The 26,586-nt window shown below is 40.4% G+C and overlaps 1 protein-coding gene across 1 annotated transcript; it reads left to right on the top strand.

Annotated features, from left to right (window-relative positions):
* The first annotated feature begins 13,398 nt into the window (after nt 1–13,398).
* Nucleotides 13,399–26,586, top strand: LOC132770760 (small ubiquitin-related modifier 3). Its single transcript, XM_060768025.2, has 4 exons — nt 13,399–13,583; nt 20,855–20,983; nt 22,278–22,349; nt 24,832–26,586. The coding sequence occupies exons 1-4, from the start codon at nt 13,563–13,565 to the stop codon at nt 24,892–24,894; spliced, it is 285 nt and encodes a 94-aa protein (XP_060624008.1). The 5' UTR covers nt 13,399–13,562; the 3' UTR covers nt 24,895–26,586.

Raw genomic sequence — 26,586 nt, forward strand, 5'->3', positions numbered from 1 at the left:
TTCTTTTTGTATTGCTGTGTACTATTTAAAAGGAAATTAGATGTGTACTTTATATAGTGGGTAAAGGTTTTCCCTTGACATTAAGTCTAGTCGTGTCCTACTCTGGGGGGTGGTGCTCATCTCCATTTCTAAGCTGAAGAACCGGCGTTGTCCATAGACACCTCCAAGGTCATGTGGTCAGCATGACTGCACGGAGTGCCGTTACCCTCCTGCAGAAGCGGTACCTATTGATCTACTCACATTTGCATGTTTTCGAACTGTTAGGTTGGCAAAAGCTGCGGCTAACAATGGGAGCTCATCCTGCTCCCCAGATTTGAACCACCAACTCCCCAGTCAGCAAGTTCTGCAGCTTAGTGGTTTAATCTGCTGTGCCACCATGGCCCCTTTTATATAATAGATAAATGAATAAATAAAGTAACAGTTTAAATAAATGAGATAATCTGGAATCTGTGAAATATAAGTGTATTTAGTAGGGCTGGGCGGTTTCGTTCGTTAATTTCATAATTCGTTATTAATTCGTTATTTTTTTTTATAACGAAGCTATATTGAACCATTCAGGAGCAACTAAAAAACGAAACGAATTTTTTAAAATTCGTTTCGTAATTGTTTCGTGTTTGTTTCGAAATCGATTCGTAATTGATTCGAAATTGTTTCGTTATTATTTCCGCATGTCTGGTGCAAGTTTTATAGTCGTTGTTTGTTTTCTCAGTGAAAAAATATATTATCACACCAACAGTCAACAACAGGGAGAGGGAAGCTTCCTGTCCCATTTGGAGGTTTTTTTAGCGTATTGCGCGATCGCGCCCACCATTAACGAATCGATTCGTAATTGTTTCGAAATCGATTCGTAATTGATTCGTAATTTACGAAATTTCGTAAATATCGAATTTTTTTTAAGGAAAATTTCGGAATTAATTTAAAAATCGAAACGCAAAAACCCCCTAAAAACGAATCGAGTTTAGAAACAAATTTTTCCGTGGTTGCCCAGCCCTAGTATTTAGTATTACCATGCTCCCATACACTTCTCCCCTTTAGCAATTTAGACTGATCCTTGCTACTTAAACCATCTTTCTATTTGTAGGAATTGTCACAGAATCAAACAAGATAAATTGAGCAAAGGTACATGAAAATTGGTTTGTGCTTCAGTCACAATGCAAGTGGAAAATGTTATGTAAACGTCTGATTGTGGTGCTGTTGAGCAGTAGTTTCTCTCAGCTGGGGAATAGTGGTAAATCGGGTTAAAGAGATCTGTTTCATTAAGCAGACTTTTTTCTGTAGCGTAAAATATGACGCACGAGCTGTAAGTAATTTTCTCTCACGGAAGTACCTTTCCACAGGGATTAAAACTGTTTAGGTAAGTATCACCAAAGAAAAGTGGCTTTGTGTTGTGGTGGGCATAGATGACTGCTTCCAGAAATATCTTAGCACATGAATTCACAGAGGATGTTGTACTCTGCGTGTGTATAAATACAATCTCTGCTAACATTAGGAAACAATTCCCTTTCCTTTAGGGCTGCAATCTTGAACTGCTAAACATTCAGTAGGATTTCCAGATCCTGTTTATGAGGGACTGGACCTTCCCCATGGACCACCTGCCAGGTCACCTTTGAGAAATAGTGACATAAAGCCATATTCAGTCAAGTTCTGGTTTGCAATTGCCTTCCTGCTATCAATCTAAGTCTGTATGGAACTGCACAAGAGATAACTGCAAGGACCTTGATCAGAAAGGGCCCCAAAGTTGTAAAAGGCCACCCTATCAGGATCTGCATGCATTATTCGCCAATACATCACACAGTCTTAGACACTTATGCCCGACATATGATCCAATACAACAGCCAGCATAGCGGCCTTGTTTGCTGTGTACTATTCTTATTGTGTTTCTAATAATCTATATAAATAAAAATGTAATGATAGCTACTTACTTTTTGTTTTTGAAATGGATATTTTCAACAACAGTTTCCCATTCACAGTACAGTGATGGTTCTGGAGGAAGAAAAGAAAGATGCAACGGGATATAAATAAAGATATTATTATTATTATTAGCCATCCCCTGCCACGCGTTGCTGTGGCCCAGTCTGTGTATATGTGTTTTTTGTGTGTATATATGTGAATATGTCAGTGTATATGTGTGTGTATATATATGTGTGGTTTTGCCATGCGTTGTAATGTTTTGTTTTTTTTTGCTTTTTAAGTCTCTTCTGTGTTTTTCAGTGTTTTAATGAGAGATGGTCACTCATTGGCCTGATAGGTGTATTGTGCCCAAATTTGGTGTCAGTTCATCCAGTGGTTTTTGTTAATCCCACAAACGAACATTACATTTTTATTTATATAGATTATTAGAAACACAATAAGAATAGTACACAGCAAACAAGACCGCTATGCTGGCTGTTGTATTGGATCATATGTCGGGCATAAGTGTCTAAGACTGTGTGACGTATTGGCGAATAATGCATGCAGATCCTGATAGGGTGGCCTTTTACAGCTGGCAGGTGGTTTGTCAATACTGATTGTGCCTGGCCACATAGCTGGGATTAGGGACATGGGACACCCATGAAAGTGGAAAAACCATGCATAAAAATTACTGGTTTTTCCCTGAGAGAACACCTCTCTAAGAAACGTTTGATCCTCCAGCATGACTGTATGCTCAATTCCTGATTGATATTGACCATAAAATCATGCTGACGGACCCAGATTCCTAGAGAAAACTTATTCATCAAATCTGTGAGTAATCAGATGTGCAATAGTTAAACATGCAAATGTGTAGGGCTTTTTCCCTCTTCTGTTCTCTGGATCATTCCCACCACATGGGTGTTTTCAGTGTCCAAAGGCATGGCTGCATTAATAGTAATCTCAGTACTTTATATGTTGATCCTTATGTCATCAAAACAGAACCGTGCTACATGAGGGATATCGACCTGGAGGAATGCCAAAGTTTACAGAAGGATAAAACATTTGGAGAAAGGGAGTCACAGAACCACAGTGAAGAGCTATATACAACGAATACAGAATTATAAATATTGGTTAGATGAGGAATTAAAAAAAAATCCCAGAAAAGGATTGCCTGGTTAGAGTCCTAAACAGGAACATTGTACATTGCAGTGCTGGTTAGTAGGTTCATTTTCTCCAGGGTTATCATGTTACAGAACTTGAAGTCTCAAAGTATATAGCATATGAGGAAAAGGTTTTAATACTGGAGATGGAAAAGAATTCCTTAAAGCCAACCTTAAAAACTTGCATAGACACAAAAATGGAAAGCCCTGTCCCTTGCACACTCTAACTGGAGGTCAGCTGTGGCCAGTAGTGATGCAGAATTCTAAAAGGCACGAATTGAGAGCGAAAGGGAGAAACGTGCCAAGAGGAAGGTGCATCAAGTCAACCCTGACCAGGACCGCCTTCCTCCTGGAAACCGATGTCTTCATGGTGGGAGAACATGCGGATCAAGAATAGGGCTCCACACCCACCTACGGACCCACCACCAAGACACCACATATGGAGGACCATCATCCTCGAGCTACGAGGGATCGCCTAAGTAAGTAAGAGGAAAATGTTTTGATAGTGGAGATGGAGGAGTGCCGTGTGATGTGGCTGTCAAGAATTAAGAGCTTAGGCAGGCAAAGCTGCAGAGTCCAAGTTAAAAAGTCACAAAAGGTTTGTTTTCAATAATAAACAGTAACTGCATTTCTTAATGGTTAAAGAACTGGGTCTAAGCTACTCTAACACCCATCTCTTCTAAGGTTTCAAGAGGGAAAAATCATCCAAGCACTATATCTCTCTGATACACAAGCAGAGAGAGATCTCAAAGCACTCAGCACATGCTTCGATGTAAGAAACAGAAGTCAGATTTAAAAAGTTTGCAGTAGAAAAGTATCTAGTCTACATAATCAATCAGAATGAGAGCAGGAACAGAGAGAAGAGGAGAAATACGTACATTCCCAACTGTCGGACACGGGGGAAGGGAAACCCTTAGACCAGTGGTTCTCAATCTTCCTAATGCCGCGACCCCTTAGTACAGGTCCTCATGTTGTGGTGACCCCCAACCATAACGTTATTTTCGTTGCTACTTCATAACTGTAATTTTGCTCCTGTTATGAATTGTAATGTAAATATCTGAAATGCAGGATGTATTTTCAGTCACTGGACCAAATTTGGCACAAATACCTGATACGCCCCAAATTTGAATACTGGTGGGGTTGAGGGTGATTTATTTTGTCATTTGGTAATGCTGGAGTTACTGGGATTATAGTTCACCTAAAATCAAAGAGCCTTCTGAACTCCACGAATGATAGAATTGAAACAAACATGGCACACAGAATTCCCATGACCAAGAGAAAATACTGGGAAGGTCTGGTGGACATTGACCTTGTGTTTTTGGAGTTGTAGTCCACCTACATCCAGAGAACACTGTGGACTCAAGCAATGATGGATCTGGATCAAACTTGGCACAAATATTCAATATGCCCAAATGTGAACACTGGTAGAGTTTGGAGAAAATAGACCTTGCCATTTGGGAATTGTAGTTGTTGGGATTTATAGTTCACCCACAAAGAAATAGCATTCTGAACCCCACCAACGATAGAACTGGACCAAACTTTCCACACAGAACCCCCATGACCAACAGAAAATACTATGTTTTCTGATGGTCTTTGGTCACCCCTCTGACACCGCCTCGCGACCCCCACAGAGGTCCCGACCCCCAGGTTGAGAAACACTGCCTTAGACTATTCTAAGCCAACTAAACTGTTCCTCATTGAGGACTTGAGACTTGGGCTGTGTAGAGTTGAATTCCAGCAGTGAGTTCTTCCAATCAGAGGAAGAGTCTCACCTGTGATTCATTCATTTCTTAGAGGGCATCTGTTGATGATCCATTTGTCTTCATCATACTGCCAAGGTTTGCTCATTGTTTCCTGGTGATTTGGACCCATGTTATTGCATCCGTTGATGTCATTGGCCAAGATATTACACCCATTAGTGTAGTGTAAGCATGCTTCAACAGAGTTGGTGAGGCTGAATTCCATAGTTGTGCAACTTATTGGGCAATGAGTGCTGACCTCACCCATTCTGGAACATTTGGTGAGTTCCCTGCACACCAAATCAAAAAGTCGGGTGGATTGAGAGCAATGTATGTACATCCAGAACAACTGGTTGCACTTAGCACTAAACACTTATGCAATTATTTTTCCACCACTAGCAGCAGATTCTGCCTTTTAGTCCCAGTTTCCTACATAGCAAGCTGTGCATATCACTCTCTTCCTCCTGGATGTCTGACTTCTGTTTTTTGCTCTCCTCTGAGGCTCAGATCTTGTATCTCTCTACTTGTTGGGCTGTTGTGAGTTTTCCGGGCTGTATGGTCATGTTCCAGAAGCATTATCTCCTGATGTTTTGCTTACATCTATGGCAGGCATCCTCAGAGGTTGAAGGGTGTGTTGGAAACTAGGCAAGTGGGGTTTATATATCTGTGGAATGTCAGGAGAGAATGCTTCTGGAACATGACCATATAACCCTCATCATAGCAACCTGGCCATGAAAGCCTTCGACAACTACATATTCACACATGCCTCAAACAGACAAGAGTTCTTTCTCCCACCGTGGACATTCCACAGTTACATAAACCCCACTTGCCTAGTTTCCAGCAGACCAGGACCGCCTTCCACCTGGAAACTGATGTCCTTACAACCTCTGAGGATGCCTGCCATAGATGCAGGCGAAACGTCAGGCGACAATGCTTCTGGAACGTGGCCATACAGCCTGGAAAACACAGCAATCCAGTGATTCCGAACATGAAAGCCATAGATACATTCCTCAGGTGGAAATAGCTACATTTAAGCAAAAATGAATAAGGACTACATTAAGGATTGTGACTCTTGGTATGATTACAGGGTGGAAGCATTGAAAAAAGGTATCGGGGATTTTTGTGAAAATATGTGAGATGTTAACTTATTTACTGCACACAAAAACTTTCAGGCAAAGCCCTAAGTTACTCCTTTGATCAGTGTAACAAGATGTGGCATGTGGCAGTAAGAATGAACAACATCTAATTTAAACTCTCCTGAAAATTCCTTAGCATTTGAAATAAGTCCTTAATGCTTGCATTGTATGAACACATCCAAGATCTTTTATGAAAGGCCATTTGCCCCAATTGTCTGGACAATATGTAGCAATCGCAGAAGATAAATATGTTTAATTCAATACTTTAAAAGAAAAATTGCATTTGGAAATTTGGTTGTTGTAAATGGCTCACTGTTGGGCCTCAATTGAAAAGCTCTTTGGGGGGGGGGGGGCATCGGTGGGACTATTTTAAATTTGTGTCCTTTTTTCTTATGCAAAACATTGGGCAATAGAGTCATTACTACCCTCTACTTTCATATGCTTCAATGTATTCTTGAAGATGACAGGTTAATTCAGGTCACTCTGTTTAGGCTATCTTGTGTCTGGTGTGGCTGGGTTTGAGGCTCTTGCTAGCTGAGGATATAAATGCTTCCTGGTATTGTGGTAGGTTGGTGCCCTCTCTTGTTATAAAAGCACACAACCACATACAAAATGATATTCTGAGATGGTGCACAGAACCAACATACCAAGTGCAGTTCAAACCATGTTATAATCATAAAAATGACCATTGGTCTATAGAGTGGACTATGCCCAGCAATCAGGCAATTCAAATAATTGACTCATACTTCAACTTCATAAACAATAATTGGGAATAGCATGGCAAACAAATATTAAATACTTGCATATATACTCAGCATTACACAGGTATTGGGTCACTGCCTCCACTCTGCTTTAATACCTTCTATTGCTTTCCTTCCCTCTTATACCTTTCCAGTTTCCTTTCTGTTCGTTCTCTCCCTCTTTACTTTCTTTCCTTCCCTCCCTCCTTTTTCTTCCTTTCCCTTTCTTTCCCCTTTTCAATTTTTTTTCACGTTCTTCCCTTCCCTTCTTTTTATTTCTTCCCCCTACCTTTCTCCCTATTGCCCCTCTTCTTCTTTTCCCTTCCTTCCTTCCTTCCTTCCTTCCTTCCTTCCTTCCTTCCTTCCTTCCTTCCTTCCTTCCTTCCTTCCTTCCTTCTCCATCTCAGATAAGTCCTACCTCTCAATGTCTCAATGTCAGCATGGGTTTCTTGGTGGCTCTTTCCTTCCTTGCTTGTTCCATTTCCCTCATACATGTCACCTTTCTTTCCCGGTGATGTCACAAGGGCCACTTCACCTAGCAACAGCTTAGATCAGGGGTGTCAAAGCCATTTTCATTTATGCCTACCCCAGCCTTCAAAATGCCATTGAATTAATGGACATAGAATTCGTGGACAGAGAATCCGTGGATACTGAGGGCCAACTTAATATTTTATTTATTTATTTATTAGTTTTCCCCTAGTTTGCGTCCCCAGACATTATTGAATGACAGCTCCCATCATTTTTATTATCCACCATGCAGACTGAGGATAACGGGAGTTGTAACCCAACAGCCCTTCTGGCTCTGAGGTTTGGTGAAATGTTAAAGGGCATTTTAAAGGCAGACATCCTATTCGCAAACCTTGTGTCTCAATCCAAACCCCAGTCTCCTGATTAAACAGAGCAATCTACAGCCTTCCAGATGTAACTGTATCACAACTCCCATTGGCTGTAGTCATAATCTTTATATATATATAAGGATGGGAGTGGGAATATACAACAAGGATCTGGACCATTCTCCAAATTCTTGTGTTACTTGCACTGGTGTACATCTTCTAGCTTTATCCTCATGATCCTCAGACCTTTAGCTTCATAGATCTTTTAGATCAGGCCTGAGCAAACTCTGGCCCTCTGGATGTTTTTAACTTCAACTCCCACAATTCCTAACAGCCTACTGGCTGCTAGGAATAGTGAAAGTTAAAGTCCAAAACACCCGAAGGGCTGAAGTTTGCCCATGCTTGTTTTAGATCCACTCTTCCATTAAATTCCTTACTAGTGATTATTCCAAGGTTTGGAACTCAATGACTCAGCCATAAAACTGCAAACAGATACTACCTTGAGCCCCAGAAACCTTGCCCAAAGCCTTCCCAGGAAACCTGTTTAGTTTCTAGTGATTTATCACTGCAGTCGTGAACATACTTGCAAACATGGTGCATTTATGTCACTGGAAAACATTCCCACTTTATTCAGATGTTTTGCCTCTGTTCAGACTCACCTACAGTGTCAGCAAAAACGCTCTAACTTGGAATAGGAGCAGCAATAAACAAAGTACAGTAGGCTCTTGGCTTATGGGGTTTGGTAGATGCCAGGAAAATGTAGTTTATATAAAACTTTATTTGTATCCTGCCACCAGTTGCTTGTTTCCAGTTGCTTGAGGCCTAGCTACTACAACAATACTCCATAATATACCATAAATTAATATTGATATACAGGAACTTAAAAGAAATTACCACAAATAAAGACAAACTTAACATAACACAGTGTTGCTGTATTTAAAAGGCAGCTTTGTGGATGCAGTATTATTCAGTTTTTCACCAGTTGTTTTCTTGTCCACCAACATTTTATTTTCCATTCTTGAGCTGGGAGCAGAGTAACTGCTTTGGGAGACGGTGATCGAACATTCGGACAACATGGCCAGTCCAGTGGAGTTGATTGCATAGGACTGTGGTACCCAACCTTCCTAATGCTGCAACCCCTTAATTCAGTTGCTCATGTTGTGGTGACACCCAACCATAAAATTGTTTTCGTTGCTACTTCATAACTGTAATTTTGCTACTGTTATGAATCATAATGTAAATATCTGATATGCAGGATGTATTTTGATAGTTAACTTACAATCAAAGAGCATTCTGAACTCCACCAATGATGGAATTGAAACAAACTTGGCACACAGAACTCCCACGACCAACAGAAAATAGTGGAAGGGTTTGGTGGGCATTGACCTTGAGTTTTGAAGTTGTAGTTCACCTACATCCAGGGAGTACTGTGGACTCAAGCAATGATGTATCTGGACCAAACTTGGCATGAATACTCAATATGCCCAAATGTGAAAACTGGTGGATTTTGAGGGAAATAGACCTTGACATTTGGGAGTTGGAGCTACTGGGATTTATAATTCACCAACAATCAAAGAGCATTCTGAACTCCACCAACAATGGGATTGAACCACTGTTGGCACACAGAACCCCCATCGTGGATCGGATTAACTTGTGGTCTGTCCAGCAGTCATCAGCACCTGTCATAGCTCTTGTGAGAAGCACATTGCGGTGGTCCCTGGCACATGTAATTACATAGTCTAAAAGGTGTCAATGATTTGATCGGGGGTGCTTCCATGATGTCTTGAGCTTGTTTTTCTGGCAGAAGAGCATGTTGGTGATGACAAGGTTGTGTTCCGCAAATTTGGTGAGAAGCAGTATGCCATTCAAGTTGCTGTTTCCAACCCCATATTTTCCTATGGTCCCTGGCCACAAGTCAAAGCCTCAACCAATTCTTGTGTTAAAATCCCCCAGGGGGATAATTTTGTTCTCCTTACAAGGTGCAGTATTATAGCGATGAAGATGGAAAATAAGGTTGGGGCAATAACACATCCCTGTTTGACACCTGATTCCTCCTTAAATGGGTCACTTTGGGAGCCATTGCCAGCCAAGAGTGTTGCCATCATATCATTGTGGAGGAGCTGCAGGATGTTCACAAATTTGTCAGGGCACCTGATTTTTTGGAGGATGGTCCAGAGAGCACTGCTATTCACTGTGTTGAATGCCATTGCGAGGTCAATGAATGCCATGTAGAGAGGATGATTTGTTCCCTGTATTTTTCTTGGAGCTGTCGTGCAGTGAAGATCATGTCCACTGTTCCTCTGCCGGGGTGGAAGTCATTCTGGTATTCTGGGAGAGTGTCTTCTGAGACAGGTAGAAGGTGGTTTGCAAGGATTCTTGCGAGGATTTTCTCAGCAGAGGTTAGAAGTGAGATACCTTGATAGTTTCCGTAGTCTGTTCTTTCCCCTTTTTTGAAAAGGGGGGTGATGGTGGCATCCTTGACGTCTGCTGGGATTTTCTCAGACTCTCACACTTTTTCAATGAGCTGGTGTAGTTGTTGTGTCAGCTCACCTATAAAGCCGTAAACAGTTTGGGACCTGCCTATCTTCGTGACCGCATTGTACCCTACGAACCTGCACAATCTCTAAGAACTTTTGGGGAAGCTCTCCTCTACTCCTATCCCTGTCATAAGTGCAGTTGGTGGGGACAAGAGAGAGGGCCTTTTCTGTAGTGGCCCCCTGGTTCTGGAACTCTCTCCCCAGGGAGATTAGACTAGCACCCAATCTGTCCACTTTCTGCAAAGAACTAAAAATGTGGATGTTCCATTGTGCTTTTGACTAGACAGTTCCCCTGATACTTTTGTCCCCAGCTATGATCCAAAACCAATTCTTGCACATTGCCACTGTTCCCCAACTAGAGATATCGTGCTCTCTTTACATTGCTCCCCATTTCCTAACGTTGTCATCTGGTTTCAGGACTTTACCCATTATCCATTATATTCATCCACAGCATCTTCCAAATCAATGGGGGTGCTGAAGCCTTCTAAAGCAGTTTCTTCCAAAGCATCATCATCCCATCCTTGTAAATGATTTGCACCATCCCACCTCCCCAACCTCAGAACTTTGCACTACTCAGACCATTGGTGGTTTGCTTGATTATTGTCTTATATTGTATTATATTGTATTATGCGTGGTTGTTTTTATATTGTTTTAAATTGTCTTTATGAATGTTGTTGTGTTATATTTTAACCATATTAAGTTCGGGCTTGTCCTCATGTAAGCCACCCAGAGTTCCTTCAGGGAGATGGAGGCGCGGTATAAAAATAAAGTAGTTATTATTATTATTATTTGAAACACAACAAGATGAGTCCACAATAAACAAGATCACTCTGCTGGCTGTTGTATTGGATCACACGTCGGACATTTCCAAGTGTCTAGGACTGTGTGATGTATCGGCGAATAATGCGTGCAGATCCCAGTAAGGCGGCCTTTTGCAGCTGGCAGATGGTAATTTTGTCAGCGCCTATTGTGTTAAAGTGCAGGCCAAGGTCTTTAGGCACTGCACCCAGTGTGCCAATCACCACTGGGACTACCTTTACTGGCTTGTGCCAGAATCTTTGCAGTTCGATCTTTAAATCCTCATATTGTGTCAGCTTTTCCTGCTGTCGCCTGGGATTGCCACATCAACAATCCATACTTTGTTTTTTAACACGATCGTAAGGTCAGGCGTATTGTACTCCAAAACTCTGTCAGTCTGAATTCTGAAGTCCCAGAGTAGTTTGACGTATTCATTTTCTGTAACTTTTTCAGGCTTGTGATGCCACCAGTTCTTTGTTGCAGGCAGATGGTGTTTGTGGTACAAGTTTGATTGTTTGGTATGGCAAAATATTATTAATATTATTATTATTAGCTCAGGTCCACCCTCTTTAAATATTTCAGCAGGGATCCCATCAGGTCCGCTGGCTTTGTTATTCTTTTGTTGGCTGATGGCATTACTGATTTCTTCCAAACTAGGCAGTGCTGCAAGCTCATCCCTGGTTTGTTGTTGCATGATTTATAAGAAAATCTCTTTGGCCACATTGGAGCTGTGATTCAGGAGGCTTTGGTAGTTCTCTTTCCAATGTAGTGCCATTGATTTTTTTTTTTTTGTCCTTCAAAAGCTTGGCTCCATCTCATGGGCATAGAGGGTATATGCCAAGAATTCTTGGTCTCTCGATGACTTTTGTGGCTTTAAAAATCCCTGAGCATCATGGGTATCTGCAAAGTGTTGGATTTCTTCAGCCTTCTTTGTTCACCAGATGTTCTTGAGCTCTCTGGTCCTTCTTTGGCTCTCAGCTTTTGCACTGTTAGAATTGTGGGAGTTAGAGTCCAAAACACCTGGAGGGCCAACATTTGCCCAGGCCTAATATGGATGACTTACATTTAGCACTGCATAGGCCTGCTTTTTTATTATTCATATTTATTGAGGTTTTTCTGAAATACACTTAAAAGAGGGGGAACATATCAGGTGTATAGGAAAGTAGGAAATACAAGCAGGGATGTTTTTATATTGTTTGTTTATTGTTATATTGTTTGTTATATTGTTGTATTGGCTGCATTGTTTATTACTGTTGATTGTTATATTGTTCGCTATATTGTTTATTGTTATATTGTTTGTAATATTGTTATTTTGGCTTCATTGTTATTGTTTATTGTTATATTGTTTGTTTTATCGGCTGCATTGTTTATTGTTATATTGTTTGTTATATTGTTATATTGTTTGTAATATTGTTATATTGACTGCATTGTTTATTATTGTTTATTGTTATATTATTTATTGTTTGTTATATCGGCTGCATTGTTTATTATTGTTTGTTGTTATATTGTTTATTGTTTGTTGTTGTTATATTGGCTACAATGTTTATTATTGTTTATTGTTATATTGTTTGTTATATCGGCTGTATTGTTAATTATTGTTTATTTTTATATTGTTTGTTATGTTGTTTATTGTTTGTTATATTGTTATATTGACTGCAATGTTTATTGTTTATTGTTACATTGTTCGTAATATTGTTATATTGGCAGCATTGTTTATTGTTTATTGTTATATTGTTTATTGTTTGTTATATTGTTATATTGGCTGCAATGTTTATTGTTTATTGTTACATTGTTTGTAATATTGTTATATTGGCAGCATTGTTTATTATTGTTTATTGTTTGTTTGTTATATTGGCTGCATTGTTTATTTTTGTTTATTGTTATATTGTTATAGTGGCTGCATTATTATTGTTTATTGTTATATTGGCTGCATTGCTTATTATTGTTTATTGTTATATCATTTGTTATATTGTTTATTGTTTGTTATATCGGCTGCATTGTTTATTATTGTTTGTTATATTGTTTATTGTTGTTATATTGGCTGCAATGTTTATTATTGTTATATTGTTTATTATATTGTTGTTTGTTATATTGATTGTTAATTATTGTTTATTGTTATATTGTTTGTTATATTGTTATATTGGCTGCATTGTTTATTGTTATTTATTGTTATATTTTTGTTTGTTGGTTAATGTTTGTTATATTGGCTGCATTGTTTATTATTGTTTATTGTTTGTTATTGTTCGTTATATTGGCTGCATTGGCCAATATAACATTTATTTCCTTCAGTGAAGACTATTTTTCTGAAGGAAGAAGTCACAAAGAAGTGATGTTTTGTAACGTATTTACTGATTTAAGCACACACCCACACCCACACAAGAGAGGCTCCTCCCCTTCTTCTTCCTCCCGCGCTGGAAAGCATGCCTCTCCCACCCACCCATCCTTCCTTCCCTCCCTCCCTTCCGCCGCATTCAGCCGGCGATGACGCACACAGCCGGGCGCGCTCCCGAGGAAAAGAACCCCGCTCGGGAGCGCGCCTCGGGGGCGAGCGCGGCCCCCCACGTGGCCCCGCCGGGAGCCAATCAGGAAGCGGGGATTGTGGGGCGCCAAGCGCGTGCTGGCGGGCAGTTGCTGCGGGCGGGATTGAAGAGAGAGAGAGAGAAGGGGAGATTGAGAGAGAGAGGGAGACGGGCTTCGGAGGTGCTTCTTTCCCTCAGCGAAGCGTCGCCATGTCCGAGGAGAAGCCAAAGGTGAGTTAAATCAGCGGGAGGGAAGGAGGCAAGGATTGGCCTCCATCATCCTCACCGCCGCCTTCTTCTGAGGGGAAAAGTGCGGCCTTCCTTTCTCTCAGTGAGGGAGAAGCCAGGCCTTTCCTCGACCCGGAAGAAGAACGGCGAGGCGGGGGTGGAGTGCTGTTAGGCCTCAGGGCTTGCCTCTCTCGCATCTTTGGCATCACCCACGCGTTATGGGATTTGTAGTTCCTCTTGGGCATGGGAGGCCTTGTGGTGATACAACTCCTATTGAGCCTTCCAAAGTGGCGCCAAACTGCATTCATTTTCGCCCTGATGTTTCTGATAGTTTATTACAGGCCTGGGCCAACTTGGGCCTTCCTCCAGGTGTTTTGGACTCCAACTCCCACCATTCCTAACAGCCTCAGGCCCGCTTAAGCGGCTGAGGGGCAAAAGGAAAGGGCCTGAGGCTGTTAGGAATGGTGGGAGTTGGAGTCCAAAACACCTGGAAAGCAGGCCCAAGTTGGTCCAGGCCTGCTTCACAATATTGTGAATGAAATTCCTTTTTTTGCATCAATGCATTTTATATTCATTCTCAAGCCCCATCTCCCAAGGTATCTCATAATGCATATATGCAAATATCCTTCTACTCCCAAGCCTTTTAAACTGTCTCTTAAGCCTCCAAACTGCAGCTCGACTCCCACAAAAGCGCGCGAAAGAAAAGCCCTCCCTGCGCATCCTTGCTTTGTGGAATCACCATCCAGGCCTACAAACCGGTTTGGAAATTACCTACACAGAGAAACCTCTTTCTTCAGTACTAGCATTACTAAATAGTCATGTTATACTTGATCTGGGACACCAAAATGCCCCAAAATTGGATTTCTTTGGCCCGTTCCACACAGCTGAATCAAATTCCACATTTTCTGGTTTGAACTGGGGGCCCTTCCACACAGCCCTATATCCCAGAATATCAAGGCAGAAAATCCCACATTATCTGAGTGTGGGCTCGGATAACCCAATTCAAAGCAGATATTATGGGATTTTCTTCCACACAGACCTATATCCCAGAATATCAAGGCAGAAAATCCCATGTTATCTGAGTGTGGACTCAGATAAACCCAGTTCGAAGCAGATATTATGGGATTTTCTTCCACACAGCCTTATATCCCAGAATATCAAGGCAGAAAATCCCACATTATCTGAGTGTGGAGTCAGATAAACCCAGTTCAAAGCAGATATTATGGGATTTTCTTCCACACAGGCCTGTATTCCAGAATAACAAGGCAGAAAATCCCACATTATCTGAGTATGATAACCCAATTCAAAGCAGATATTAATGGGATTTTCTTCCTAGATATTCTGGGATATAGGGCTGTGTGGAAGGGCTCTGGGATATAGGGCAGTGTGGACTCAGATAACCCAGTTCAAAGCAGATCTTGTGGGTTATTCTGCCTTGATATTCTGGGTTATATAGCTGTGTGGAAGGGCCCTGTGCGTTTTCCGGGCTGTATGGCCATGTTCCAGAAGCATCCTCTCCTGACGTTTCGCCCACATCTATGGTGGGCATCCTCAGAGGTTGTGAGGTCTGTTGGAAACTAGGCTAGTGGGATTTATATACCTGTGGAATGGCCCAAGGTGGGAGAAAGAACTCTTGTCTGCTGGAGGCAGGTGTGAATGTTGCAATTGAACCACCTTGATTACCACTGAATGGCCTTGCAGCTTCAAAGCCTAGCTGCTTCCTGCCTGGGGGAATCCTTTGTTGGGAGGTAATTAGCTGGCTCCAAAATTGTCTATGTGTTTTGAATGAAAGAGTGATACCTGTGCATCTTGATGGTTCACTGCAGCCAGTCGTGTTCATGCAGCATATTATTTAAGGTTTGTGTGTAAAATGGACCTTAAGCGTCCATTAATTTCTTGTTCTGGACTATGGGCCCCAGCTCAAAGACGGTTCATTATGTGTATATATCATCAGATATTCCCAAATCCAAAACTCTTCTTGTCCCCAGCATTTGGGATAAGGCAGACATGGGCCCTCCCAGTGTTTTGGACTGCAACTCCCACAATTCCTTACAGCCGGTAGGAATTGTGGGAGTTGAAGTCCAAAACACCGAGAGGGTCGAAGTTTGCCCATGCCTGGGATAAAGGATACTCTTGGCCCTTCCACACAGCCATATAACCCAGAATATCAAGGCAGGAGATCCCACATTTTCTTCTTTGAACTGGAATATATGGCAGTGTAAACTCAGATAACCCAGTTCAAAGCCGATATTGTGGGATTTTCTGCCTTGATACTCTGGTTTATACGGCTGTGTAGAAGGGCCCCCATTTTCCACCTTGAAGTTGTAATGCCTTGCCTCTTGCTGAGTGAACCGAGGAAGCAATAAAAGATGAGAAGAAGGGACTGCTTCCCTCCCCGGAGCTCTTATTGTCAAGGGATGGCGATGGCGTGCGACCACCACGCGGCTTCGCATCAGCCTAGACTTCCCTTTCCTTTTCCCTCCCTCTTTCGTTTCCGTTGGAAGTAGGGGAGCCGCTCTGGGATTCATGTTGTCTTCCCTACTGGTTTCCTTCGGATTTAGATCCCTGCCGCCCACGTGCTTGTGCATCCAGCGCTTTACTCTGGGCGTTAGATTCCTCTGCTGCACAAAACTTAAAGATATATGAGCCCCTTCTACTTTTCACTCAGGCAACCCTAGCTTCCATAGATTCGCCTTCCCTAGTTTAATCATTGTGCAGTGGAAAGGGGAGGGATATTATAGCATGTAAGGAAGAGATTAACACTTATCTTCTCCAGTTGGAAATTGGCTATTTCTATTTATGGCAGAAAGTCCATTGGCATCAGTGAGCGCAGTCCCGCCCCCCCCCCCCAAACACCTTAGGCTCCTTCTACACTGTCATATAATCCAGGTTATCAAATCAGATAATCCACGTTATCTTCTTTGAATTGGATTATATGAGTCTACACTGCCATATAATGCAGTTTAAAGCAGATAATCTGGATTTTATATGTCAATGCAGAAGGGGCCTTAGTTCAGCGGGGAAGATCATTTGATTGATACCAATAGTACTTTCAGCTGTACATGAAATCCTCTGAGCCTATACTGCAATATAATCCAGTTCAAAGCAGATAAACTGAATTTTATACGGCTGTGTAGAAATATGGATTTATACAACTGTGATGCGCTCAGCACAGTCCATAATATCTAGGCCCCTTCTTATGGACTGTGCCCAGCACAGTTGTATAAATCCACATTTCTATACAGCCGTATAGAATTCAGTTTATCTGCTTTGAACCGTATTATATTGCGATATAGACTCAGAGGATTTCATGTACAGCTGAAAGTACTTCTATTGGTATCAATCACATGATCTTTCCCCCTGAACTAAGGCCGCTTCTGCACTGCCATATAAAATCCAGATTATTCAAAGTAGATATTGTGTGATTTATTCCTTGATATTCTGTGTTATATTGCTATATTGAAGGGCCCCTTGTAGATTACCTGAGTTGATATTCTGGCTTTTATTGAGATGTGGAAGGGCCCCATGTGATTTTAAAAGGGTTGGAGTGGGGCAGTGGTTTCCAAACTTTGATCCTGGTATTTTGGACTTCATTTCCCAGAAGCCTCAACCAGCATGAAATCCTGGATCAAAACACCAGGTGTGTTTTCACTGTAGAATTAATGCAGTTAGTTATGCACTGCTCCAGCCACTGTGGCCCAATACTGTACAATCTTGGGAGTTGTAGTTTTGCAAGGTCTTTAGCCTTCTCTGCAAAAGGGTGCTCGTGCCTCACCAAACTACAACTCCCAGGATTTCATATCATTGAACCATTGCTGTTTAAGTGGGTCAAAGTTCATTAATTACTCACCATAGATGCACCTTTGAAGGATCAAAGTTTGGAATTTCAGCATTTGGGGAAATTCTGAGTTTTAAATCTCAGTGGGGTTTTAGAAGGTGCACTTATACCAGAGGTCTTCAAATTTTTAAAGCCAAGGGCTGGTTCACAGACTATTGCGGGAGAGACGGACTGTAGTTTGAAAAAGATGAACAGATTCCTATGTACACTGCAGATATCTTAATGCAAAATAAATAAATAAAGATAAAAATTGTTCGTTGTTCATTCGTTCAGTCGTCTCCGACTCTTCGTGACCTCATGGACCAGCCTACGCCAGAGCTCCCTGTCGGCCGTTACCACCCCCAGCTCCCTCAAGGTCAGTCCAGTCACTTCAAGGATGCCATCCATCCATCTTGCCCTTGGTCGGCCCCTCTTCCTTTTGCCTTCCACTTTCCCCAGCATAATTGTCTTCTCTAGGCTTTCCTGTCTCCTCATGATGTGGCCAAAGTACTTCAACTTTGTCTCTAGTATCTTTCCCTCCAGTGAGCAGTCGGGCTTTATTTCCTGGAGGATGGACTGGTTGGATCTTCTCGCAGTCCAAGGCACTCTCAGCACTTTCCTCCAGCACCACAGCTCAAAAGCATCGATCTTCCTTCGCTCAGCCTTCCCTAAGGTCCAGCTCTCACATCCGTAGGTTACTACAGGGAATACCATGGCTTTGACTAGGCGGATCTTTGTTGCCAGTCTGATGTCTCTACTCTTCACTATTTTATCGAGACTGGACATTGCTCTCCTCCCAAGAAGTAAGCGTCTTCTGATTTCCTGGCTACAGTCTGCATCTGCAGTAATCTTTGCACCTAGAAATACAAAGTCTGTCACGGCCTCCACGGTTTCTCCCTCTATTTTCCAGTTGTCAATCATTCTTGTTGCCATAATCTTGGTTTTTTTGACGTTTAGCTGCAACCCGGCTTTTGCGCTTTCTTCTTTCACCTTGATTAGAAGGCTCCTCAGCTCCTCCTCGCTTTCGGCCATCAGAGTGGTGTCATCTGCATATCTGAGGTTGTTAATGTTTCTTCCAGCAATTTTCACCCCAGCTTTGCATTCATCCAGCCCCGCACATCGCATGATGTGTTCTGCATACAAGTTAAAAAGGTTGGGTGAGAGGATGCAGCCTTGCCGTACGCCTTTCCCAATCTTGAACCAGTCTGTTGTTCCGTGGTCAGTTCTTACTGTTGCTACTTGGTCCTTGTACAGATTCCTCAGGAGAGAGACAAGGTGGCTTGGTATGCCCATCCCACCAAGAACCTGCCACAATTTATTATGATCCACACAGTCAAAGGCTTTAGAATAGTCAATGAAGCAGAAGTAGATGTTTTTCTGAAACTCCCTGCCTTTCTCCATTATCCAGCGGATATTGGCAATCTGGTCTCTCGTTCCTCTGCCTTTTCTAAACCCAGCTTGAACATCTGGCAACTCTCGCTCCATGTATTGCTGGAGCCTTCCTTGCAGGATCTTGAGCATTACCTTACTGGCATGAGAAATAAGGGCCACTGTACGGAAGTTTGAGCAGTCTTTCGCATTTCCCTTTTTTGGTATGGGGATATAAGTTGATTTTTTCCAGTCTGATGGCCATTCTTGTGTTTTCCATATTTGCTGGCAAGATAAAAATACAATATTTAAAATGAAGAACCATTTTAACCAACATAAACTTATCAATATATTCAATGAGAAGTGTTTTTGGCTGATGAGATAGTAAAGTTAATGAAAATTGTTGTGTGCTTTCAAGTCCTTTCAGACTTAGGGTAACTCTAAAGTTTAGGTAGGGGCAGGGGCAGTGACCTTGGGGGACTACATTGGATTGCATTTGGCCTGCAGGCCTTAGTTTGAGGACCCCTGATCTACACTATAGGATTAATGCAGTTTAATCCTATCTTAACTGTCATAATTTGATGCTGTGGTCTTTTGGGAATTAATTTTACAATGTCTTTAACCCTCTCTGCCAATCCAAACTACAGTTGCTATGATTTCATAGCATTGAGCCATGGCTGTTAAAGTGGTATGAAACTGCATTAATTCTAAGTTGTACGTGCTCTCAGTGATTTGGAAGGGTATTTTGTGAATAGGCACAACTGGGAATAGCAGTTGGATTTATACCAGTAAGCTTTGGAATGCCATTGTCCTAGGGAGAAGTTTACTTGCTTGAATATTAAAATGGTAAGATGGAAAGGAGCCCCCGGTAGTGCAGTGGGTTAAAGCACTGAGCTTCTGAGCTTGTTGTTCGAAAGGTCGCAGGTTCGATTCTGGGGAGCGGCGTGAGCTACCGCTGTCAGCCCTAGCTTCTGCCAACCTAGCAGTTCGAAAACATGCAAATGTGAGTAGATCAATAGGTACCGCTCCGGCGGGAAGGTAACGGCGCTCCATGCAGTCATGCCGGCCACATGACCTTGGAGGTGTCTACAGACAATGCTGGCTCTTCGGCTTAGAAATGGAGATGAGCACCACACCCCAGAGTCAGACATGACTGGACTTAATGTCAGGGGACTACCTTTACCTACCTAAGATGGAAAGATGTGTTGTCCACCATGGCCTGAGTGTTGGACCTGGACTCTCAGAGATTAGGATCTGAGTATTCATTCACACATGAAAACCCACTTGATGACTTTGAACAGATCATACTCTCAGCTTGAGATGAAAGTAATGGCAAGCCTCCTGTGAACAAATCTTGGGAAGGAAACAGGTTCAGTTTAGGGTCACCATAAGTCAGACTCAAAGGCAAGCAGCAGCAACAACAAGATTTGTATTGTTTGCATAGCCCTTAAAATCTACAAATTATTCAGGAGTGTATTGAACAAAATTACTTACAAGTAAGATTCATATATAACATATGTTTGAATGCTTTAAAAAACTGATAATAGAGCTAAAAGTTTATTCCATGTTTGTCATAGATGTATCAGTATTTTTTTTTAATCCCCCTCCCATAAGCAAAATTTTAGTTCTAACTTGGCATTTCTTTCAGATTTACATTCAGACAGTATTAGTTACACATTTCTTGGAGGAGTGTCTAGAAATAAGAGTGCTCATGTCTGTTATTGGATGCTGGAGCTGCTGAAAAGATCTCAGCTGGCACACTTTACACAATATGGATTAATCCTAAATTATACTCCAAAATTGCACTTTGATGACTGCTTTAGTGAGAAGTGCGTTATATTTTGTTTTTCTTTCTACTACCCAAAACACTGACTAGAACTATGCAGATGTATGGCATTAATGTTGTGATTTATTTGTAATTATTAATCAGTTCATGGACTGTTCAAATCAGACCTATTACAAATATCTCAGATAATGTGTTTGCGCAACAGGTTATGCTGTCAATCATTTAATTCCTGGTTGAGTAAATTAGTATTGGTTCTCTGACTTTTACAAATATTGATACGTATTTTTCTATTTTGTTTGGCAGGAAGGAGTAAAAACAGAGAATGATCATATCAATTTGAAAGTAGCTGGCCAAGATGGATCAGTGGTCCAATTTAAAATTAAACGGCACACACCGCTAAGTAAACTCATGAAGGCTTATTGTGAGAGACAGGTAAAAAAGTGAAATGTACATAATATTTATTGTGGTATTTCAAGTGATGAATGCATCAAAATGTCTCATATGTCCATTATTTGTTTGTCAGAGAGATCCTGGGTATAGAAGTGATAACCTATACAGGTAACCTATACAGAGTGGATGCCTTCAGGAATTACTTCTTTAACAGAAACTTTGCTACCATATATGGAAGGAACATTGACAGGGATAGGTTCAACATATTTCAGTAAACCTTTTTATTCAAATCCAAGCTAGCACACGTGTGAAATGAACAGCCAGGTCAGGAAAGAATCCATTATTTTTAATGTTCCGGAGACCACTTAAATATGTCTTCCAAAATTTTTATGGATTTTCTTTTCTTTCAACAGCCTCTGCTTTTCTTAGGACTTCCATTTTGGTGGCAAAACTTAGTGAGCTACGTTTTTTAAAAAATATACCAGGATACCTGTTGAAGGAGGCATATCTGTTTTTCCTTTTTCGGTCTGTTTTGCTCTCCACACATGCTCAGGGAGTGATTACTTGACCTATTGTACATAAACACAGCTATACAGACAGTCCCAGAGTTACAAACATCTGACTTACAAACAACTCATAGTTTAGAATGGGTGTGAGACCACAGGAAGTGAGAGAAATCAACCTCCAGAAGGGAAATTCACTCCTAAAAAGGTTACCATGTGCAAAAGGTGTCTCAGATGAAGCTTTCTCACCAATCCTTGTTTCCACAGCAAACCCAATTTTTTCAAAATCCAATTATCAGAAAGTGTGGTGAAATCTTCATAATGGGTACAGCCCAATACTGAAAGTAGCTTTCTCTAGCTTTCCCTCTCCATCTTTCTAATGTCATCTTTCAGTGCTATGCTATAGCTTATTTCACTTCTGTTCTACAACTTTAAGAAAGCATGCAGGAACATGGGCAGCGTGGTGGGTTTAAGTCTCAATGCTCTCATGATTAGTTGAGTTAACAGTGTTATATTGGAGACCACAAAGGAAAATCAAGAGGAGGTGGAATGAAATCCTTTTTCTGTTGGCTTGTTGGTTACTATATCTATATTTGTATTTATTAGAAGCTATACAGTTCTATGTTAACAAAGAAAAGAAATATCACCCAAACACTTTTCATTTCTAGTAGTCCTGATTAAAATGGGTAAAATACATAAATGTATAGAAATACTGTATGAGGTCATTGCTATCCCTGACTTGAACTGGACTTCTGAGGTACACATTTTGTATAAAATACACACTTTGACAATAATTAAAATATCTTTGATATCTTTTATCTGTTATCTTCCAGGGTTTGTCAATGAGACAGATTAGATTCAGATTTGATGGACAGCCAATTAATGAAACAGACACACCTGCACAGGTAAGAGAAGAGTGTTGCTTGATATTATAGAGGTGAAGATGAGCTTGTAGTTTCTGTCTATATCTTAGGAATTGTGCAAATGCATAGAAAAAACGTTCTTTTGTTCCATATGTAAAAGTTTCCTTTTGTGGTGTTGAATTATTAATAACCATAATGAAGCCCTTTCCATCAAAGTAGGAAGAGAAAATCTGAATCCAGAAGTAAGATTTTCTTTTAAAGAAACCTCTTAGCATCTATAGCTGCATATACCACTTCTCTAGTGGCTCTTCCACACAACCCTATATCCTAGAATATCAAGGCAGAAAATCCCACATTATCTGAGTGTGGACTCAGATAACCCCGTTCAAAACAGATATTGTTGTGGGATTTTCTGACTTGATATTCTGGGATATAGGGCTGTGTGAAAGGGCCCTAGGAAGTAGCAGTTATACCTGATTTTTCTTTATTATAATCTTCCTTTAAATGTAATTAGGCTGGATCTACACTGCCCTATATCCCAGGTTCTGAACTCAGATTATCTGGTTTGAACTGGAGACTCCAGTGCCAGATAATCTGGGATCAGAACTCGGGATATAGGGCAGTGTAGATCCGGCCTAAGACTTAACTATGTTTTACAGAGCAGTGGTAAGATCAGATACAAAGTGTACTTGTATTAGTATTTGATAGAATTTCATTGATATATTATACCATGATTATCTTTTCTTGGGGAAATTCTCCCCTGTGTCATATTGACAATATCTGCAGTTTGCTTTGGCATGAATATACTGCATAGCCTCCTTCTACACTGCCATATAATCCAGATTATCAAAGCAGATAATCCACATTATCTGCTTGAACTACACTGCAATATAATCGAGTTCAAAGCATACAGTCTGGATTTATATGGCAGTGTAGAAGGGACCACAGACAAATGAGATCATAATATATGCTGTTTACCAATCAGGTCTGTATATGTGAGATCCTACAAATAGTAAAGAGCCTGCAGCCCTGTTTTATATGGGTGTAGGCTCTATTAAATAAGAATTATTCTTAAGTAAAGTGACATTGGATTAAATATTTGGCTAAAAATGCAGCTAAATGCATATTTGAAATCAAATCAAATATGCGTTTGGTCTATTATATATGCTTCAACCTGCATGTTTTTGATCATTAGCGTGCCCTAAAACTGGATACTCGTCCCTTGTTTTCTTTTTCCATTAGGCAAGAACTTTTGGCTAATGGCAAGCAAACTATACATGCAGCTTAGTTCTGTTGCACAAAACACATCATATGTATGTGCTGTTTTTGGCATTATTGCTTCTGCATCAGTCAAATCCACTGCAGTGCTTTTTTCTCTGCTAGTGTCATGTTGTATCTTGGGCTTTGTGTTTATGGTCAGGAGTCTAATGATTTTGGCTTGTTTACTTAAAAAAAACCCACCCCATTATCCGTGGTTATATCTGACCCTTCCTTTTGGAAAGTCGTCTGGTTCATACTCTTTTTGCTTCCATGCTGAATCAATTTGAATATCTAGGAGAGTTGAAAAGAATGTGTTGAGGTGGAAGCAGTATCTTGCAGTATTTCTGCAAAAACCCATGCAAAGGAAGAGGCTTCATTTCTTATCTTCTAAATGTCTTGGTTTGCAGAAAGGAGCAATAATCTCTCGCCTGTGTTGCATTTCATCAGGAACTCTTACTAACACTTTTCTGGAGAAGCTGGGTGGGAAAATGGAGAATTCCAGTTCCAGAAAATATAGTTGAATTCTTCCTATGGGCTGGTATTTTGCAGAAATACTAGCTGCTACTTTAAGACCAGATGGGAAAGGAGAAAATCATCCCATTTTTCCTTTCCAGGTTTTCTTTGCCATTTTTTGAAGATGTTTTCATTAACAGCCTGTTTGGTATGTCTACCAAGATGCACATCAGACAAACTAGACATACACACTGGCAATGCATGATCACTCTTTGTTAAGCATGCATGAAAGATTAGGAATAAAACGAGAGATTAAAGTACCTGATCTGCTTGTTGCATTGAGAACTGTTGAAGTCAGTTGGCAAGTACATGGCTTGTGTTTGTTTTAAAAACGTATGGCAAGAAACGTTAATTTATACGTAGATTATTTGTACTCTACATAGAGCATGCTTGTGAATGGATAAGATACTGCAGCAATTAGAGATGTAGATATTTAGCTGAATTAATATGTTCTATAAATATATTGGTTGGAGTTTTTTACTTTTGAATTCCAACTTGAATCTCAGGCCCCTTCTACACTGCCAGATAATCCAATTCAAAGCAGATAATCTGGATTTTATACAGCTGTGTAGAAGAGCCCTCTGAGAGTTGGAAGGATAATGTGGTAAGAAGAAAAATGAGGAGATGTATAAATACTTTCTAAGTCACTGAAACTATATGTGAGCATGTGTAACAAAGAATAGCACAGAATTCATCAATACCTTAAAGAGTAACATTTAATACCAATGATTTTTTAAAATTTCTTTTCCAGTTGGAGATGGAAGATGAAGATACTATTGATGTGTTTCAACAGCAGACGGGTGGCATGTGCTAAATATCCTGTCATTTTGGGAAGAGGAATGTAAAATGTCACCTCACTTTGTCATCTGTCCTTGGAGTTGATATTAAATGGTAAACAAGTGAACATGCCAGGCGTACAGGAATCTTCTCACATTCTGAGGACACCTATCCAAATTCTTTTTTTGTTCCTGATATACTGCGTGTGCAAGTGGAAGCTGTATCTGTGGAAAATAACTGCATCATAAAATGGGCCCAGTTAAAATTAATTTTTCAAATAACTAAAATACTTGCTGTTGTCTGCTGTAATCTTGTCCCTATGAATTGGTGGCCTAAATACCAACCTACTGTAAAACAAGAATAATTACTTCTGGCTTTTGTTGTTTTTGTTTTACTGTTTAATTATAGTAATGTAAATATTGAAATATTTTTCCTTGCAAAAGTAAAGGGTTTTTTTCTCAGAATAGATGGCTTGGGAAAGAAGAGAAAGAGTTTTACCATTTAATAAAGTTAATACTTTAAACCTGTTAATGGGATATGCAGAAAGGGCAGTACCTTCAAATACAATGCTGAACATAGTGGCAGTTTAAGATAATGCAAATGTACATGTGCTTTTTCATAATAAAATAGCATAGAATCAAACAAGTTTTTTAAAGTAATGGAATGTCTTTGAGTTTGTCAGCTGCTGTAGAATTTCTATATTTAACTTTTACAGCTACTATTTTAAAGAAAAAAAACATCTCTGGGGTTGAGCACTATTACCTTTTAAAGGAGTGGACCAGAATCCTCTTATAGGCTCTGCTGTACAACTCTCATTTTAATGGGACACGTGGGAGATGTTCTCAGCAGATGGTTCCTATTGAGAATCATTACTTCTCATGATTGATTTTAGATAGTCGTTATATACCTTATTTCTGTGAACACCTATGAAAGCTCATTTTATAAGCTTATTTTCTATGATTTTCCAAAACAAGCTGGCATTCAAAGAGTCATGTTCTGCATATGAACCAGGTTTTCTTGATCCCTATCTCTAGTTCATCTCCTTTTGTACCCTGACATTGCCTCCTCATCTGAGTTTGGCTATCTGGAGTAATATGCAGTATGACACAGGTTGATGCCAAGAATAAGGCTCTTTGGACTCCAGCCTTTGATCCACATTATTCAAAGTAAAGAATTTCAGTATATTTTTTTTGGTTAAAACTAAATGTGCATATTCTTTGAAGAAGGCGACCACAAAACATCCATTAATAAAATCTCATGTTTTTAATGAGACTTGCTGTATTACTCCCCCCTTCCCCATTTGGGTTTTAATTGAATTGATGTAAGAATATCTAGCTTGCAATGTTCTTCAGTATATCCAAATGAAAATGCAGATTTATTTGTTCAGTTTCAGTAGGCTGTTTATTGCTGCTTGAAAAGGTCACTTTCTGCCTTTCGTATCTATCTGTTAGATCATTGGCTTGGAAGATATCCTGCTGGAAAAAAAACTTTTTTCATCAATTGTATATGGGCAAAGGAGGAATTTCTTTTTAAATCTGTTGCTGTTTCTTCATCAATTTGTATAATATATGTCCTTTACTACTGTATACAGTAAATATAGTTTGGTACTCTGTCTCTTGACTTATGCTTAATGCTGCTGCGTTTCTTATGACTGTATTGTAGCCTATATCACCAAAATGCTGGCAACTTATATGTACATCTTTATTAAAATTCTTTTATGGAGAGTAAA

This window comes from Anolis sagrei, chromosome 3 (assembly GCF_037176765.1).
Source record: "Anolis sagrei isolate rAnoSag1 chromosome 3, rAnoSag1.mat, whole genome shotgun sequence".
Lineage (NCBI taxonomy): Eukaryota > Metazoa > Chordata > Lepidosauria > Squamata > Dactyloidae > Anolis > Anolis sagrei.

Excerpts from the sequence above, each read along its gene's own strand:
- LOC132770760 (XM_060768025.2), top strand. The coding sequence starts at position 13,563 with ATGTCCGAGGAGAAGCCAAAG. Across the intron at positions 20,984-22,277 it reads AGGCTTATTGTGAGAGACAG|GGTTTGTCAATGAGACAGAT; the intron begins GTAAAAAAGTGA and ends GTTATCTTCCAG. Across the intron at positions 22,350-24,831 it reads AAACAGACACACCTGCACAG|TTGGAGATGGAAGATGAAGA; the intron begins GTAAGAGAAGAG and ends TTTCTTTTCCAG.